Below are 20,632 nucleotides of genomic sequence, written 5' to 3'. Positions count from 1 at the left end.
TCCTGATTTGGAATCCACACAGGAGATACCTCCGCTTCTCTTTGGGAGAGGAGCACTTCCAGTTTCGGGTGCTTCCTTTTGGCCTCTGCTCGGTGCCGCGTTTCTTCACGAAGATGATGTCGGTGATTGCGGCCTATCTTCGTCTCCAGGGTATCCATACTGGCTCCTACGCAGCCCTTGTCCGTTGGCAGCAGCGGGCAACCTCCAGTCTCTCCTTCAGCTCCTGCTCCATCTTGGGCTGTCGGTGAACTGGCGGTAATTCTCCATGACGGTCTCACAGGACCTGACTTTCCTGGGTTTTTGTTGGAACACGATCGACTGCCGAGTGTATCTGACCGGGACAGAATGGCGGATCTGTTGGCCACGTGTCAGATGTTTGCGCAGTCGGAGAGCATGTCGGCCTGGTGGTCCCAGAGGCTTCTGGGCCTCATGGCTTCGTGTGTACTGGCTCTTCCCCTTGCTTGTCTCAAAATGAGACGGAACCAGATGGCTCTTCGGAGTTCCTGGCATCAGGCTGTGGACCCGGATTCAAAGCGGATAATGATTCCGGATTCCATGAGAGTGGACCTGGACTGGTGGTCATCTCTCAGCAACCAGTCGGTGGGCGCGGGGTTTCAGGACCCAGCCCCATCTTCTTCAGGTCTCGGACCTCTGGTCGCTTCAGGACAAGCTCCTGCAGATAAATCATTTGGAGCTTCTGGCGATCTTTCTGGCACTCAAGGTGTTCAGACCGCTCTTTGTCAACAAGGTGGTCCGCATAAGAACGGACAATGTGTTATCAATGTATTACATAAACAAGCAAGGCGGAATGAAGTCTCCCCCTCTCGAGTACCTGTCCATCCGGATTTGGGAGTGGGCCCTGCTTCATGGGGTCTGGCTGCTTGCAGTGCACATCCCGGGCCAGCTGAATGTCACTGCGGATGCCCTCAGCCGGCGGACAGTGGTCAGCTACGAGTGAGAGTTGAAGGCGGAGATCCTCTCATGGATTTCCTCGCGTTGGGGCACTCCCGAGGTGGACCTCTTCGCCACGGCGGTAAACAAGAAGCTTCCTCAGTATGCCTCCCAGAGGGGGGCTGGGAGCCTCCTCTCTTGGGGACGCTCTCGAGATTCCATGGCACAACATGAGAGCTTACGTCTTCCCGCCTCTCCCCCTAGTTCATCGAGCAATTTGGAAGTTGAAGAGCTCTGTCAACTGTTCTCTTCTACTGATAGCTCTGTGGTGGCCGGCCAGGTTTTGGTTTTCAGAACTTCAACACCTGTTGGTTTGTCCGCCGATCAGGTTACCAGTAACTCCTGATCTTCTTCACCAAGGGGAACAACAGATGTGGCACCCCTCCCCACAATCGCTCAACTTGGCGGCATGGTGCCTGAGTTCAAGTCTCTAGAGCGCTTGGTCTTGTCTGCGGATAACATGCGCATTATCCAGGCAGCCAGGAAACCCTCGACCAGATCCCAATACAAGAGTAAATTGCTCAGGTTCTGTCATTTGGAGAAAGAATTGGACCTGCGGGTGGCAACGATTGACACGGTGCTGTCCTTCGTATCCTCCCTAGCAGAGTCAGGGGTTCATGTTCTGTCTTGCAGGACTTATCTCTCAGCGGTTTCCGCTTACCTCTCTACAGAACGGTGTTCTTATTCTCTAACTAACCCGGTGGTGAAGAGACATTTTGCTGGCTTGACACGCATCTACCCTCAGGTTCGTAGTCCTCATCCGCCTTGGGACCTAAATGTAGTCTTACGGCGCTGTGCCATAAACCCTTTGAGCCAATGGCTACGGTTGACCTCAAGTACGTGCCCTGGAAAGTGTCCTTTCTGGTCGCTGGTACGTCTGCGAGGAGAGTGAGTGAGCTCCAGGCATTGTCGGTGGAGCATCCTTTCTCGGTCTTTCACAAGGACAAGGTAGTCCTTCGGAGGAACCCAGCTTTCCTACCAAAGGTAGTGACCGAATTCCATCTGAATCTGTCGATTTCCCTTCAGGTCTTTTTTCCCAACCCTGTCTCGGAGGGTTCTACACTGCCTGGATGTCTGAAGAGCTCTTAAATTCTACCTGGACAGGACTTCCGAGCTTCGGAATTCTTCCCAACTTTTTGTGACCTTCGGTAACCCTCAGGGCAGGCCGGCGTCTAAGGCATCTATTGCCAGATGGATTGCCGCCTGTATCACGGAGTCTTTCACCGTCCAAAAGCTGAAACCTCCTAAAGGTATCCATGCACACCTGGTGCGGGGCAAGGCAGCCGTGGTTGCTTTTCAGAAGTATGTTCCCTGGGAGTCGATCGCTAAAGCGGCTACTTGGGCCTCCCCATCTGCTTTCTGTAAGCATTACTGCCTCGATCTGAGCTCTAGAGCTGACGCTCAGTTTGGTCAGGCTGTGCTGAAGAACCTGTTTCAGTAAGGGGTTTTTCCATCCACCCATAGTTCCTGTAAGGAGTGCTTGGGAATCTCCCATAAGTATGGATGAAAGGGGATGGGACGTAGGAGTATTACCAGTTTACTCACCGTAGTGACCACCTTATTCCTAGTCCATAGTCCCCTTTCCTCCATACGCCCACCCGTCGTCCCCTCTAATAAGGTTCCTCTGTTATTGCTAATGGGTCTTTGACCCTGCGATAGAAAAGGACTGATGGGCGATGTGCGGGGCAGAGCCAAGGTGGGCGGGGTTACGGCCGCGTGCCGGGCCCCGCGCAGGAAAGAGAGGAGGGACATATTTTTGAAAAAAATGTGGATGCTTTTTACAAAGTGCTCCTGTCCCGTCCCAGAGGACGGAGAGATGTCCCATAAGTATGGAGGAAAGGGGACTATGGACTAGGAGTAAGGTGGTCACAACGGTGAGTAACCTGGTAATTTTTGACACAATGTTCAATCAATTGAAACTTACATTTTACATGGAAAATATCTTTTATAATCTAAAAATCAGAGTGAAGAGTAAATGAATGATTTGTTTGATATAGACTGACATGGTGAAGGCTTCGGTATAACAAACTTCCCCAGTTCTCCTCTTTTCCATTTCAATTTGGGGGAAAGCCCCCATAACCCTAGATAGTTCTCCAACCCAAACTCCTTTTGCTTAATACCTTTCTGCTCTAACAAATACACATTTTTCGACCTTTTTCTCTAAAATATTTGCAAACTAAAATATTTCAAACTTTACATTTCTGCCAGCTATGTGAATAACTAATTGATTTCGATGTACACTCGAGATGCTGTGTTTAACATATGAGGTCTTGTGGCAGGAGACTTCAAGTTGCTTTAGCAGACCTCTTGGAATTCCTAATGAACACTTTTTGGTTAATTTTCCACAGTAACATTTGTACAAAGGTGGAACTTGTATCCATGTTGTCTGTCCGGAGTCTTTGTGATTTCAGAACTTTCAAAGTTGTTGGTCGTCGTGATAGATACTCAGCGTGGTTTGGCTCCATAGCGGTGTAAGAAGGGAAGATGCATCTTTGTATTGGGAAACTCCTGTTGCCTCGGTTCGCACTGTTTGCACAAGGAAATAATATTGCTTTTCCTGCCACATAAGGGCATCTTCTCTTTTATGAAACGTGCCCTTTCTGTAGAGCCTGTGCCACGATAAGACCATTTTGGGGCTGCCCAAGGCTCCACCAGCTGAAGGGGACAACCCCGCCCCCATTAACTCTGGCCCCATTGCACGGTAGCTGCGACACTAAAATGGCACTTCGCCTGGACCCTGTGTTTCCACGTGCTCGTTTCTCCAATAACAATTAGCGTATCGGGCATGGCATTCTCCAATGTTAAAACCACCCCTTTCAAGTAACCAGTGCATCCGTTATTATTTTCTGCACCCTCCAGCGCCATGGAACACTCATTACCCATGGACAAGGTGTACATGTGTATTTACTGCTTAGTTGGTCAATTATAAATTGCTCCTTCCTCCAAAACGAATTTCAAATGCTTGTATTCATTTTTTTAAATCAGGAAATGGATTTTATAGCAAAATGTGCTGAATGTGAACTCCAAATCTGAAAGTAGTTATGCCGCGTCCTAATATTAGCAAAACTGCTTTTGTGATTGGGATTTTAACAATATGTTTTGTGTTTTGTTTTTCAGAGGAAATTAGAGACGAGACTGGAAAACAAAGGTACGTAGAGCTTGCATGTTTTTGCTTTCTGTTCGCTAGTTCTATTCCGTGGGGTAAAACAATAATTGCCGTCAAGCTTATCTAAGATGGGAAACGGCGTTCATGCACAGCAGGGGATTTTAGCATTCATGCTGTGCTTGCACCACGCCAAACGCTGCATATGATCTTCACTGCAACCACTTCAATTATCCGCAATAGAGTTTGAGAACCTGTTTCATCAAGGTATTGGCTTCCAACAAATGAAAGTCCTTTTTTTTTTTTTTTTTTTATTTTTTTTTTAACATCCCTGCCAATTTACTTAAATATTTACCTGCTCAATCATGAAAACCACACGCCCGCTCTTGTCGGAGTCACATTATGGTCATACATTAAATATTTCACTTTTAAACCACTACAGTTGGAATCCTATCATTGCTGCAAAAAAGTTATAATATCAAATTCCAGCATTCATGTGGAACATGCCTTTTAGAATTTATTAAATCAGAAAGAGGGAATGGCAACATTCTCCCACACCAGATTAATTAAAGGGATGGGTTTATTTCCTACATCTGAGCACTCACTTTGGAAAGATTGAGAGGTCTGGGATATCACATAAAAGTATTTCTTTGGGGATGTGGCCATGCAACACTCGAGCTGGATATGGCTGCTGTAGGCTCCATCGTGAAGTCTCAGAAAACCCCTTAAAATGCCACTTTCCTAAAGCAATTACCCTCCATAGTCCGATGCAACTTCCCTGGAAGCGCAGAACTTGCTGCCAACAGTTTTGAGGACTTGTATCCAGCCCAATCATTTGAGGGAAAGCGAGTCCCAGGCCGTACCAGGCAGCATCACCACTGAATTGCAGCAGACCCTGGGAGCCACTTCATTTCACCGGGCGGCGAAATCAAAAGGGCCAAGAGCAGGAGCGTGTTTGCTGGCTGCGGATCCCGGGCTGGGGTGACTGTGAAGCCTGAGCCTGGGAGCGATCGATAGTGCAGAGGCCTGGTGGTGGAAAGGACTGGGGGCGCTCTCTCGCCCTGTGTGCAGTGCTGTGCCGTACTGAGGAAAGGGCTGCAGCATAACGGCTCCTGCTTGAAGATCCACCTTAAGGACAGCCTGCTGGCAGCTCAATCCCACGTGCCTTGTGGGTGAGTGTGGGGGCGCGGGCGGTTTGCAACAAAGGCTGACTGTGAGCGCAGCACCTGGACTGGGTTGTAAAGAGCGGTCAGGTTCCACCCATAATTTGTCTGGCCTTTCAATTTCTTTTGCCAATCCCACCCCCCGAAGACAGATTTGTTCAACCATCACATTGGCCCATTTCCCCTCAAGCCTTCATTCCACTATTCACAGAACACGTGCTTAACGCCATGAATAAAGCTCTTTTATCCTTAATCAGACTGTTTGAAAATGTAGATGCCAAAATGAATGCGCATATCTCATTGATGTTACAGCTCTTGGGGTCGTGACTCATATATACCAGCAACTATCTTTCCTCAGGACCAAACCGATAGGGAGTCGTCATCTTACTGCAAATCTAAAGCAATGCCTGTAGAAAGCGTGACTATGCCTCCTGAGAAAACTCCTATTTCTTTGCCACTCTCAACCGACTCGGTCATTGTAGTCCCGGATTCTCAACCACATGTTGAGCTCCTGGCCCACCAACTCCAGGCTAAGCCAGCATTTACTATCTTTGCCAAACTGAAAAAACACTGCAAACCTCCTTTGGGCTCAGCTCGGTCAGACTCACGGCAGCTCATTCAGTCTCTAACCTTGTCAAGCAAACAGACCCAGATAGCCAAGGTTGCTATTACAAAAAAAATGCAACGTTAGCACAGGCCAAAAGAGATTTGTAGAAACAACTTGCTAACTTTGTGCCCGCTCAGGCTACCCCCGACAACCTACAATATGAACCACTAGATGTTCTACTGCAACAAGCAGAACTTTTTGAAAAAAAGGCACCAGAGTCTACCCTGCCCACGCATCCAGCTCTGCCTACTGTGCCATTATACGCTTCCTATGAACCCTTGCACTCGCAGAATAATGACTTTCTCTAGCATTGGTTATTCCATGGATTCACATGCTGTGAATATTTCCCGTCGTCAGGCTGGGAAACCTTGGTAACTTTAATACAGTGGTTTTCCTATAGAAAAACGTAGACACCTTGAGTGTCCGATCAACCTCTTTATGGGTGATTTAGGCCGCACCAATGGGACGTCCAGTATATAGCCCCCCTCCCCCGCAGCTTCTCTTCACATTTCAACCGTCTTCCAAACTGTTGGGATCATCTCGTGTTCTCTTCAGAGAATTCACTCTTTTTTTTTACACACAGCCTTCACTGTTTCCAGTACATCTTTCGATACTTTGTCATGTCATCTGTGGGTCTGCAGAAGTCATTATCTCGGCCATGTGAGACCTGCAGCCTCAAGAATGTGTATGAGTGGGACAGCCATGCGGACTGCTTGTACTGCTTATACTCCATTCACTCTGCTGAGAATTGTGCCATCTGTCAGGGTTTCTCCCGAAGACTCTCAAGGACCGCAACAGGCGATTGATTTGCTGGCTGGTCCTCTACTTCTTCGGCCAAGAGCAGTCGCACCAGAGGGCGCGGTCGGCGGAGCCCACGCCTAAGAAGCAAGGCATGTGGGCCAGGCCGGCGTCGGATTTTGGAAAAGGCAGTGAGTCTTGGGTGGCACGACTGGTGCAGAGTAGATCAGGGTCGGGCCCCCCTCTCAAGGCAAGTCTGCGCCAAGCACGGATAAGCCGACGGACTCTGGTTCACGCCCGCAGAGGCCTGCGGAACCGTCGCACAAGTCCTCTGCATCGGACAAAAAGTAGCCCAGGTCTCATTCTTCCTCCTCATTCTGGAAGTAGTAGTCTTCCAGGGACAGGCGTCGCTCCTCTTGGGCCATGAGTCATCGAAGCACCGTTCCAAGTCCTCTTCCAAGCGGGCCTCTTCTCAGACTAAGGAGGTGGCAGTGCCAAAGACCGCCGGTCAGTTATTGCCAGTTCCACCGACGACAGCCTCCTCGACGAGGGACCTTCCATCGACGACAGCTTTCACATCTGCGACCCCCATCGACTGCTCTGCTGGTGATGGCCCTGTCAATGACCTTGCTGGTGACGGCCCCTTTGATGGCCCCGTCGACGGCCGCCCTGTCGACGACTGCTCCAGCGACGTTGGAAATGCAGAAGTCCACTGCAAAGCTGGTGGCCAATGAGGATCAGTCATCTCCCAGGGATACGACGTGGCAGTCAGGGGCAGGATTTACGTCCATACTCTTGATGGATATTCTCCAACATGAGCTGTCCTCGGCCTATGAGTTGGACTCTGATCCAGAGGAGGAAGTGCAGCCGTTTCTGGATCCTTTGGTTTTGGGCCTGCAGCGTTCTCTTCTGTCCACGTTGGGTGGCCTGGAGGCTGTCCCGCCTCAATATCCTCTTGTCAATCCGCGCTTGTTACTCTCGATGCAGGTGCTTACAACGTTGCAATCGCTCCTTGGGCAGTTGGATGCCAGGTTCCCAATGCCTCAGGGGCCGGCTGTTCTGTTGATACAGGATTTACATCCTTCTGACAAGGAATGTTAGGTATCGGAAGCCCCTCGCAGTAGAGGGCCTCATCCCAGAAGTTCTTCCCCGGTTTGGGCTCCTCCATCTCCCAGGCTGTTCAGCCCCCCTCGAAGGGATCATGAGGAAGGGGAACTGGTGGAGTCTGAGCCAGATAGTGTTCTGCAAGAGACTCAACGGTCTCAGATCCAGATCTGAATGCTACGAGTAGCCCGGTCTAGCCATCTGCGCCAGATGATATTGGAGCCTTTCATGCCATGATGGCAAATGCTTGTCACGAGTTTGGCCTCATCCCAGAGGAGGAAAAGAAAGTACCTTTTGTTTGACTATATGGGGAAGAGGAGAAAGGCAGTGTTCTCGATCCCCATATTGGACCACGTGTGGCAGGAAGGGCTTCAGACAATGCGCCATCCGTTTACGGAGTCTGCCGTCAAGGGCTGATTGGAGAAGAAGTTCAAGGCGCCAGAGTCGACTCCAAAGTGCCTGATGTCACAGCCCACTCCGGAGTCGGTTGTTTTGGCTGCAGCAAGTAGAAAGGCTCACACCCAGAACAAGTGTGCAACTCCCCCAGAAAATGAAGGCCGTAAGCTGGACTCTTTCGGAAAGAAGGTCCTCACAGTGGGTGCTACTACGGTCAAAGCTGCCAAGTCGTTGGCTATCATGGCGCGGTACGACCGCGAGATGTGGCACAGATTGGCTCCTTTGTCGGACTACCTGCCAGAGCAGCAGCGGAAGGAGGCGCTGCTTTTGGTTTGTGAGGGAGGAAGCATTGAATCATAGTATTAACATTGCGGTCGACCTGGCAGAGACTGGATTTAAGCAGATTAATGATTGGGTTGTTCTTGGGCGTCCAACCTGGCTGCGCTGTACTGATTTCCGGCCAGAGGTTCAGCACAAAGGGGTGGACATGCCTTGCGAAGGGGAACATCTTTTCAGAGAGAAGATTGACGACGTGCTGAAGAACATGAAGGAAGACTCTGATACTGCGAGGTCCCTGAAAGCCATGCAGGGCAGACGTTCTTTTCGCCTCTTTCACTCCTTTCGTGGGGTCTCGGGGAATGCAATGTTTGCAGGTTCTAGTGACAAGGGGTCCTGTAGATCTACCTATTTCGCTCAGGGTTTCAGAGAGTATCAAGGACGGCAAAAGAGGGGGTTCCTCCTCCTTTTAAAGAGGCCGTCAGTCCAAGCCTCAACAGTGACTGCCACAAGGGCAGTCGGCTTGGAGGGAGGGTGGCGCACCACCTCGACAAGTGGTGTTTGATCACGACAGACAGATGGGTGCTCGATGCAGTCCAATACGGCCACTCGTTGGAATTCAGCCGTCCACAACTCCCTATTCCACCGGTAAAAAGAGCTCAGCCGCACCTACAAGTCTTGCGTCAGGAGGTGCGTCTGATGCTGCAAAAGGGGGCTATCAAGAGGGTTCCCGGCGTCGGTAAGAGGAAGAGGAACCTACTCCCGGTTCTTCGTCATCAAAAAACCGAACAGAAAATGGCGCCCCATTCTGGTCCTGCGGCCGCTCAACAAAAATGTAAAGCAACAAAAATTCAGGATGCTAACATTGCAAGACATCATACGGACTGTTCAGCCAGGGGAATTTCTGGCATCATTGTATCTCGAGGATGCATACTTTCACATCCCCATGCATCCCAGGCATCGCAAATTTCTATGGTGCGTGGTCGGCGATGAGCATTACCAGTTTCGGGTTCTTCGCTTTGGCCTGAAGTCAGCACCCAGGACTTTCACCAAGTGTCTGGCTCCGGTGGCAGCTTACCTCCGCTGACAGGGACACCATGTTTATCCATACCTGGACGACTGCTTGGTCAGGGGCAACTTGCCTGTGAACGTCGGAATCTCTCAGCACAGCTATGCTCCTTTTACCGTGTCTAGACTTTGCAGACTACTTCGCCAAATCCTGTCTGATGCCCTCAAGGGATTTGGTTTTTCTGGGGGCTCATTCTCAAACGGCGCTCAATCAAGTCAAGCTGTCAAAGGAAAGGCTAGAGAAGCTGTTGTCCCTGGCGAGCACATTTGTACCGGGAACTGCAGTCACGGTCCTCTTGTTCATGTCTCTTCTCGGCACCATGCAGTCCTGCATACCACTCATCACAAATTGTCGTCTTTTCATGCGCTTCAAGGTGGTCACAGATCCATGGTTCCTGGTCCGACAGGGTACTCCTGTCCTGGTCTCTGGCAGACGCCCTGGATGGTGGACTCACTCCTGCCATAGAACTTACAAAGGACTGGGTTTTATTGTTTGGCGAGGCCTAGGACAGTGCCCAATGGAACTCGTACTGTCTAAAAAGAAAGAGTCCTAGCTCCTCTCATAACCTCACCCTTAGGGATCCAAATTGAACTGTTTGGATACCTTACGACCTGCCCTCCTTAGTTGCAACAAATTACACTTACAACCATCATTGAAAAAATATATATATTGCTATGCTTTATTACAAAATTTATTTCATATCATAAAACCTTTTTTCTTAAAAACAGCTTACCAACCACAATAATTCTAATGTGTGGAGCAACGGAAAGAAACTAAATATGAATGAAATAGAAAAATAGTAAAGAACAGATAAGAAAAAAAGAGGTCTTACAATAGGACTAATAAAGTTCTGTGTAAACGTGAAGAAAAAAACCTACACCATTAACAAACAAGAAAACGGAAGGACAGTTAATATAAGAAGTGTTACTCTTTGTGGTTGTTATTAACATTACAAACCAAAAACATCCAATTGTGTACTAGAGAAAACATAAAACAAAAAATATAAAACATCAGCATCTTGGGTCAAACCACAAATCTGATGTCTAATTTTGAATCTCTTAAGTTAATGATGAGATCCTGTTATTAGTTCTGGATATAAAGCAGCTCTTAATGCCTTATTAAAACCGTGACATCTTTCTCACAGACAAAAAAACCCGACATGTTTCATTCCCATTATCCTTCAAGAGGGTTGTTAATGGGAAATTCTTCAGGGGGGGGGGGGATGTACTGTAAACAGCAATTGGCATTACAATTACTGGGATAATTCCAAGTATTAACAGTGTGACTTGATGCAAGGAAGAGGGGGCAGCTCTTTAAGGAAGGCTCTTAGCACTGTGTAGTGCTAACCTAAAAAAAGGGAAGAGAAAGAGAGACAACCGGAAAAATCAGTTGAATATACCAAGCACAAACACTAATTATAGTAGTTTTTAGGCCTTTTAGACTATGAACAACTTAAAGGCTTACCTCACTGCCAACTTGTTAATAGTAGCAGGGGTAACAGAAGAGTCTTCGTGTGCGGAAGTTATACCCTCTGCAAGAAAGTGGGATGGCAACGTCTCGCCAGTGGTGGAACAAAGACAACTACATGAAATCTAATAACAATCATGCGGTATCAAAAAGAGATAAAAGTACTCTGTTGATCTCTAGTCACGTGGCAGTAAAAAACGTTCATCTCATGCTAGCATATGTCGCACACTATAAACTAAGTGCGCACTTATATGTCGCACGAGCTTATGATATGCAGGTGCTCTAAAATACTGTTCTTTATGGAAACACTACATATGCTAGGTATTCTGTGTGTATGACCACAACTGTACTATGCAAAAGGAACTGCACCAATCTCATATCTTTATATTGGTTGCAACTGACCTTGAGCTTGGGTCTCACTCCTGCAACATTGTAAGGGGCATGCCCCACGTGGAACCAGATTTTCGGTACACAATCGTGACCGATGCCTCCCAGGTCGGATGGGGGGGCTCACCTAGATCAGTTCCAGGTCAAAGGCCTGTTGTCCCTCACGGAGGTTTCTTTGCATATCAACATTCTGGAATTGAGAGCAGTTCACTGGGCACTCAAATCTTTTCTTCCCCTCATTCAGGACTCTGTGGTACGGATTCTCACCGACAACACCACAACTATGTTCGATCTATGCAAACAGGGGGGCACACATTCACAGCCCATTTCCCAGGAGGCTCAGGCCATAGGGCACTGGGCCATAGCACACACGGTTCAGATCCTGGCCTTCTACTTACCAGAGATTCAAAACATTTAGGCAGATGCCCTCAGCAGGGAGTCCGCTCAGATGCACGAATGGCGGCTGAAGGACAACCAGGTGGCGAGGATATTCGGGAAATGGGGGACTCCCCCTACACATTTCAAACGGGTTTTGTTCAGGGACTATGCACGGCGGTCAATCTATTAACCATCAATGCGATAAAAATGCATGATCTGCAGGCAAAGCAGCCTGTTTATATGGCTTTTGTCGAATTTAAGACCGCTTTTAACTCTGTCTCCAGGAATCTGTTAAGAATCAAACTAATCAATGCAACTTTTACATCCAGACTCTGGTTTTGCAACTACTCTGATACAACAGTCAACATTCGTCTAGCTTTGGACGGTAGGCTCTCGGCCCCAATCCCAACTTTTTGAGGCCTCAAACAAGGCTGTATTTAAGCTTCAGCCTTGTTCAATTTCTTTATATCCGATATGAGGCATCATTTTACCAAAGTCATCTCTGACTCTCTGAAGCTTGGTCAGCGAGTTGTGCCTTGGCTGCTGTATACAGATGATTTAGTCCTTCTCGCTAAAACTCTGAAGGGCTTGCAAAATCTCCTTACTGCATTGGAACATTATACCATCTCGAACCAACTCACAATTAACCTAGACAAAACTAAAATCTTAATTTGTGCAACTAGGTGCCAAATCAATAGATGATCTTACACCTGGCGTCTACATGGCACACACCTAGAAGTGGTTAATGAATATCGTTATTTAGGTATAGTCCCTAATCACTTCTCTGACCTGCCATATTCCAATGAGCTAAGGAGGAAAGTTCAGACAGCTGCTGCTCAAGCTCTTATTATTCATATGAAATATGGTAAATATTCCATTGAACCCATTACTCAAGTTTTACAAACAGAAGGCAGTACCCATAATCATCTATGGTGCTGAAACCAGAGCCTGGAAAATGGGATGGTTTTGGTTGCGATTGGAGGGTTTGTTTTGTAAACAAGTACTGTCTTTGCCTATGAGTTAACCTATGTGTATAGTGAGACATGAACCGGGCCTGCTCTCACTCAGCATATCCTATGTTTAGAAACTTTGCACTTTATACAGAAAATGCTTATTGGCCTGTGATTCCTCTCACCCCTCCCTGTTATGTGCCCTATCTACTTACATGAAAGCTACTAGAGACCATTTTATGGTAACTTGGAGACAACAGTTAAGTCATGGCACAGGCCAAACATAAACTATGGTGTTATGGTTGGATTCTCACTCGACAACAATGCAAACCTGGAGACTTTAATCTCAAAAGTCTTCACAAACCTGAATCTTATCTCGTGAAGTTCCCATGTCCCACTGTACAGGAATTTGTTCCTACAGTTTCGATTAAATTTGTGTTCAACAAAAGAAGTTCTGGCCAACCGAAGAGCAATTGCCAAAATTGACAATATATGCAGATTCTGGCAGAACCCTGATGATCAAGAATCGCTAAGGCATCTGCTTGCATTCTGTCCTCTGTTGTCTGAGAGAAGAATATTATTTTTGCAACCATTATTTCAAGACTATTTCACCCTCACCGTGAGTCTCTATTGTAAAAAAATGTTTACGTACATGTGTTCGAATTGCGACTATGACATTTGCATTATCTCTCGATCTGGGCTAAGTAAGATTCACTTATATTGCCAGCAAATTTTCACCTGATCTTCTACTCTACTTGTGAGAATGAAATGGTGGAACAAAGCCCAAACATCTGTTTTAAACCAGCTCTATTGTTAAAATATGTCTTAGGTTTTACACCCATAATGTCTCACTAGATCTCTGATGACAAACTGCACTGTGAAAGAGTTTGCTTTCCAACTGATGATATATGTGATGATATGCATTTTATGTTCTCTTCTCTTCTATGTGCACTTTCCTTTCTAATGATAACTTTAATTCAATTGTGTATCTATTAAAAGGTTGTTTTGGTTTTTTTCTTCAACCACAAAAATACTTTTTTCTTAAAAAAAATGTCAATAAATAAATCATATGCCATAGGATGGGCAAACTCTTTTTGGTGAGCAAGTGGATAATACCTTGGAAAATGCATAGAAGGCAAAGGAAACCACTAGCACAGTGGGACTTATAACATCTCGCCCTTTCTTTTTTGCCACATGAAATTTATTGAATCTTTTCCGTAAACAATACATAGCTATTGATCACTAACCAAAGGCAACATCAAGAGAAAAGAAAACCCAAACCCCCCCCTCCCTCCTCACCCACTTCCAACCCCCGCTCAGATACAACCGTATCCATGAAGACAGTAGAGAGTCGATCATTATACACACATCGGGGACCAAACAAGCTATTAATGCTGACAGTAGGGGCTCGCATTATCAAAGTCTCGGAGAACCTCAATCAGAGTAGGAAGAAGATCAGACATAAGAAGCCTTTCGTACATCACATATCCTAAAGTCTCATTGATTAACAATCTTCGTGGAGCAGGACTACCATCAAATCTTGCAAAAATTAGGTCATTGTGCCATGCGTGAGGGCTGCAAGTTTTTCATATGTAAATAACGGCCAGAGTTTAGCCAGCCATTCTGATTTGGAGGGCACCCCACCACTTTTCCACCTTTGGGCCAGAGCGAGCCTCCCAGCACGTAACATGGCCTGAGCCACCCTTGGGAGAGCAGACTCCTCCGAATCTGGGACTGGAACACCAAAAAAGGAAAACAAGGGGTTGTTGGGGAAGGACGGCACCATACATCTCCTTAATCCAGCCCCGAAGCTCTGACCAAAATATCTGAATTACGGGACATCCCCACCAGAGGTGAAACCAAGACCCAAACTGACCACAACCTCTCGGGCACAACGACGGAGGTCCCGGATACATTTTAGCAAGCCTCACTTGTGGGAGGTGCTATGGATGCAGAATCTTGAAGTTAGGCTCCATAGCCGCTGTGTAGAGGAAACCAGAAAAGAGAACCTTAAAGATGGACGACCAAGTAGAGTCATCTATTTCCCCCTCCACCCATCTCTCCCACAGCTTCTTGAAGGTCTGCTTGGCTCCACCTCTGCTGTAACTAGGGCCCTATAGATTTTGGAGAGGGATCCTTTCCTCGATTTGGAGTCTGTAAGCACTCGCTCAAAGGGCGTGAGGGGACGGGTTCGACCATCCCCGCCACCGGGGGTCCGTCATGATCCCCTTCACTCAGATGTAGTCGAAAATCAAGATCGGTGCATCTCCTAGTGCTTCCACTAGACTATCATAGTCGATGAATACTCCCCGCCGAAAAAGCTGAGCCGCGCCGGCTCGAGACCCCCATCCAACCATCTGAGTGCCACGGAGATTCCTCTTGCCCAACTCAAACGGGGGAACCCACAGCGAGGACAGAGGGGAGGGCCAGGAGGAAAGACTTTTATTCTCCTTGTTATTTCACCAAAGCGCCCCCAATATCAACAGAGTGGGGTGCCTTTGAATTGGGCTTGGAGGATTTATACCCACGGCCCACAGAAGATCTCTAACTTTTCTAGGGTGCACCTGGGCATCCTCAATGTATGACCAACAGGTCCTCATCTCGTCTCTACAGTGCTCCAAGAACAATCTCAGCTGAGCTGCCTTATGATAAAGTCGGAAATCGGGTAGGCCAAATCCGCCATCAGATTTAGGAAGAGTTAAAGTCCCATGCCTAACCGTTGGTCTTTTCCCTTTCCAAATAAACCGGAGGATCTCTGATTGGAGGGATTTAAAAAATGAGTCTGGAATAATAATAATAATAGGGAGAGAGGAGAAAAGATAAAGCAGCCGAGGTAGAATATTCATCTCAACTGACACCATCCGGCTGAACCTCGAGAGTGTAAGGGGGGACCAGCGCCAGAGATCTGAGGCAATTTGAACCAGAGCGTGGGGGAAATTAACTTCAAAAAGGCGAGTCAGATCTCTCGGGATCAGCACTCCCAAATAGAGGGTAACCGCCCACTCAATCCTAATACCATCCCATGATTCCCTCCTCTCCACCACCGAATCAGCGTTGCCCATGGGCATCAAACATGATTTTGGTAAATAGATTTTCAACCCAGAGAATGATCCAAAGGCGCGAATCGGATCCCTGAAATTCCGTGATGAGCCCTTATCGCTATGGCTAGTGGCTCCATCGCCAGAGCATATAGTAGTGGCGAGATTGGACACCCCTGTTGAGTCCCTCTAGATAGGGGGAACGGAGCCAAAGTCACCCCATTAACCGCCACTCTGGCCGACGGGCCATTGTACAACGCTGCAATCCACCTACAGGATCTCTCCCCGAGCCCCATCTTCCGAAGGACTTTGGTCATATACGCCCACTCGCCTCGATCAAAGGCCTTCTCTGAGTCCAGGGACAACAGATAAGCCTCCTCCCCCGAAAGGGCCACCTCATGCATCAAGTCCAGCGTCTTCCTGATGTTATCTCCTCCCTGCCTCCCCGAGATAAACCCCACCTGGTTGCCATGAACCAACGACGGGAGAAGAGGAGCTAGCCTATTGGCTAAAAGCTTGGCCAATATCTTCACATCTGTGTTAAGCAGGGAGATGGGTCGGTAGGATTGGGACTTTCTCAGATCCTTCCCTTCTTTAGGAATAACGACAATACGGGCAGAGAGCATGGTTTGAGGGAGCCGACCCGACTCCAGGACACCATTAATAGCCTGGACAAGAATGGGGCAAGGGCATGGCTAAATGACTTATAAAAAAAAGACTGTGAATCAATCATCCCGTGGGTGGTACCTGATTTCATCAAACTAATAGTGTCAATCACCTCCTGGGGAGAGATGGGACTCTCCAAGGGGTCAGCTGATTCAGGAGGAAGGTGTGGAATTGGCAAGGCTTCTAAGAAGTTGTTTGTCAACCCCCGACCCCTTATATTCTGTTCTATACAGGAGCTCGTATTACTGGCAAAATTGCTCAGCTATGCTTGGGTCGTCCCGGCAGCACCCCCCATCAGTAAGGATGAGCGAGTCCACCCGCCTACTCTCCCTGAACTCCCGAAGCCTCCATGCTAATAATTTCTCCGCTTTTTCCCCCTTCTCCATATACTTCTGTTTAAGGAAGGACAGTTTCCTTTCGGTTTGCCCCACAAGGTGAGACGCCAGCTTCGATTTAAGCTGCTGAAGCTCAGACCACTTCCCTGGAAACAACTGGGACCTTAATTTGCCCCCCGGTTGAATAGCCTCAATTTTATCCCTAAGGAATCTCTCCTCTCTACCCCTCCCCCGTTTCCTCGCCGCCCCCATCCCTATGAGAACACCCCTGATCGTGGCCTTGAAGGCCTCGCAGACCCCTTCCAAGTGCACTTGCCCATCATCGTTGAGTTCGAATAACTCTCTTATGGCAGCCAGAATAGACTGGGCTAGCTCCTTGTCCTTCAACAGGAGATCGTTGCAAGTCCACCTCCCAGGCTCTGGCACTCTAAGGGGAATCCCTAATTGAATCTTCACTATATCGTGGTCGGACCACGGAGTCACCTCAACCTTTACTTCCGCGATTTTTTCATACAGCACTTTATCAACACAAATGTAGTCAATTCGGGAAAAAGACAAATGAGGTTTCGAGAAAAACGTGTATAGTGGTTCCCGACCTACTTGCTTCGAGTGGGAGTCTCTAAGCCCTAACTCTGCATTAGTGTTCTGGAAAGAGGCTATGAGGTGCCTCTGCATTTGGGAGTCTCCCCCCGGGTGGATGGGTAACCTGTCACTGGTCGAGTCGAGCACCATATTAAAGTCTCCACCTACTATAAGCGTGCCCTCCGCAAACAGTAGAAGCGATCCTGGGCTCATTAGGGGTGTAAATGGAGATCAATGTCACCCTGGCACCTTTAATATCCCCCTTTACCATCACGTAACGCCCCTCCGGGTCTCTACTCTGGGCTTTAGGGGAGAAGTGGGCCTTCTGGGAAACTACTGCCACGCCTCTTTTGTTGACCTCAGATGCAGGATGAAAAATCTTTTGTATTGACCGAGCCTTCAGAGCGGGCTCTTTCCCTCTCACCCATTGTGTTTCCTGAAGAAATAAGACATCAAGTCTCAGCCTGTTGAACTCCTTCACTACCAGGGATCTCTCATGAGGTGAGTCCACCCGCCTACTCTCCCTGAACTCCCGAAGCCTCCATGCTAATAATGTTGGTGTGTTGAGAGAAGCCAATGTCAGTGGATGACTACAATCAGCCATCCGTGTGTTCAAGACTAAATTGCGGTCCCCGGGGACACCGTCTCCCTTGGCAAACCACTCCCGATTGACCCTCCAAAGGCCTCACAAAATGTAAGCCACCCACTAAGTTTTCAAAATTCCCAACGGTTAGAATGAAAAAACGCACCCAGAACCCCACAAAGATACATTCCCTCTTCCCCCCACCCCCCTCATTTCCGAGCGCCTGGATTAACTGCAACATCAAGATGCCGCACCGCCAGGCCACCATGGGCCGCCTCCACCAGGGCCGCCAACAAGATAAACTACATTCATCTGAGCATCCCCCCTGCAGAAATTAACATTGTACACAACCTTCAGAAGCCTGTTTCATGTGAGCTGTCTTCTCGTGCTAAAACCACTCTCCAATCAGAAATACACAGACCAGGGCGCCCCTGGATATTCCCGGGCCATTATTCCCCATCACATGGACCCTCAGCTCCTGTACCGACACCCCAAGAAACTCCACCCGTTTCATCTTAAGTGATCGGCTGGGACGGGGATGGCAGCGCCAGCTTTCTGTACTTCCTGTGGCCCCGGATGCAGCGTCTTCCTATGAATTCAGAACTCTCACAGTGGCCTCCGCCTTCTCCATCCCCGCCCTCCTTGCTCGGCCTCGAAGAGGAGTCTCCCAAAAGTTCACTCGTCACCCTCTGAATGTCTGACTCTGTAACAAGGGAATACTTGTATCCATCCACTTCAAAAGAGAGCGAAAATAGGTGGCCCCACCTGTACCGCACTCCCTTGGACTGCAGCCACTTAGTCAGAGGGCCACAGAGCCTGCGGTGTGAAAGGGTAAGTGCCGACAGATCTTGATAAATCGTAATTTTGGAGCTGTCCCAGTCGACGGGGCACTCTCTTCGTGCTAGTTCCAGGATCTTTGTCTTCTTGGCATAATAGTGGAATTTCGCCAGGATAGATCTGGGTCCTCTAGCTCGTGTTCGTGCTCTGTGGGCCCTATCAATTGTCAGCTCACTGGTGTTGCCTCCGTCGAACAGTTTACTTATAATTGCTTTGACCTTCTTCGCGACATCTGCCTGCGTCTCCCCTTCCTGAATACCGTTAAATCTTAAGTTTGAACCTTGCTCCCTGTTCTCTAGGTCATCCAGTTTAAGAGTGACCTTCTCCTCCCTGCGCTCCAACTCTGCCAGCCACATGTCAAATGGTGTCTCGAGGAGGTCGGTTGATGTTTGGTTGGCCTCCAGAGCTTGAACTCGATAGTCTACTGCATCCACCTTCTTATCCAGGGAGTCGAGCCTTCTGCTGATGTCCGCTCTAAAACCTCGGATTTCATCCAAGAGGGCCGCCAAACTGTGGCTCATTGATTGAGCCTCTAACTCCTCGGAGTGGCTCGATGCCTGCATGGTGCCCCCTTCCCTCGCTTGGTCAGCGTTACACTGGAACTTCTGTAAGGATAGTGACCAGTCCATCAAACCAGAAGGAAGAGGAAAGCGGCTCTGAAGAGCGTAGGAACGGGTGACCAGGGGTGTCCTGCATAGTTGTCTGATCAGATTGACAGGGTGGAACCCTCCACACCAGGTAACTCCCACTCCGCTTTAGACCCCTCTGTTGCTCCAGACCAGAGATAAAGAGATCGGGTCTCGGCTCACCGGGACTCAGCTCGCCAATCAGAGTCACTTAGCCGATCCTATACCACCTTTTGAGCCTTGTGGCCAGAGAGAGGAACAACAACCTCTGCCGGGTGAACCACGGCTGATGCACCACAAGCTGCTCAAAGCCCAAACGTTCAACTGGACTCGCAGGGATAGATATCACACACACTAGTAGCAGCAGAGGGTGATGGCTCACCCAGAAGTTGCAGGGGAGGAGCAGAGACACAACCTCCTGTTGATTGCCTCAGTGTTCAAGGGACAATCCTACCGGAGCTCCAGGCTAAGGGTGGACAGGCTTAGGCCACCTCCAATGGGCCTCAAGAAACTTAGTTTGTGTCCTTGGGGGCCGCCCACGACCACCGCCTCTGACTGGCCCCACTCCGAAAGCTAAGCCTTCCAAACAGGGGGTTCTCCCCACAGTACGAGGACTTCCACTGGAATGGTCACACTAATCGCCACCGCTCAACACTAAATGCCTCAGAGGGTGGGGGCCACTCATCCTCACTCCGGGTGGGTACATAAGAGCAATGCAGATCCCTGGCGACTGATGGTGAGGTGCTCACGTGCCTTTACTGGCGGGGTGGCCCCCTCCGCTCCCAACTCCAGATAGGGGGGCCTCAATGCCAGCGGCCTGGGGGGAGCCCCACTGCGTCCCTAGCGTCTCCCCATCAACAGGAGCAACAGATGCAGGGCTTTTGGGAAGCGCCACCTGCACTCCTTCTCACAGCACCCTGGGCACGTTTTTGCATGCAGGGGAAACAGGGACCTACTCACGGATCCCAGCACACAGGAGTAGGGGGCGCTTCCTCCGATGTACACTTGGATGTCCCCACAGCTCTTCTGGTTTGCGTGGTCTACGCCTCCTCCCCGACGTGGGATTGCGCGGTCTCCTCAGAGGCCGTGCAGTCTGGGGCGTTGCTCACAGACTGGCTCCTGGTGCTCTCAGTCCGGGGAGACACCTCGATGAGGGATGCCTCCAGAGGATGAGGCCCGCGTCCCGTAGACCCGATGCGGGCTGCCTTAGGTGCTGGACACCCCAGCTCGCTGACAATGGCGCCGTGCTCCAGGGGTAAACCCCTCCCCCACCGCCACGCCGCAGGCCTCTGTGCGGACTCCCTGGCCCGGGCAAACTCCTCGCTAGACCCGCTCGTGGCTCGGCTGGGCTCGATGTCGGGTCTCCCTGCCTCCTC

The 20,632-nt window shown here is 49.0% G+C and overlaps 1 protein-coding gene across 1 annotated transcript in view; it reads left to right on the top strand.

Annotated features, from left to right (window-relative positions):
- ARFGEF1 (ARF guanine nucleotide exchange factor 1) overlaps positions 1-20,632 on the top strand; it is a 1,973,034-nt gene that overhangs the window by 201,866 nt on the left and 1,750,536 nt on the right. Inside the window, exon 2 of the mRNA XM_069621149.1 lies at positions 4,069-4,099. Within this exon, the coding sequence (XP_069477250.1) occupies positions 4,069-4,099 (31 nt within the window). The remainder of the gene's footprint in view (positions 1-4,068; positions 4,100-20,632) is intronic.

Source organism: Ambystoma mexicanum, chromosome 5q, assembly GCF_040938575.1.
Source record: "Ambystoma mexicanum isolate Mex_15411 chromosome 5q, UKY_AmexF1_1, whole genome shotgun sequence".
NCBI classification, from domain to species: domain Eukaryota; kingdom Metazoa; phylum Chordata; class Amphibia; order Caudata; family Ambystomatidae; genus Ambystoma; species Ambystoma mexicanum.
This window is presented reverse-complemented; position numbering and strand designations above follow the sequence as displayed.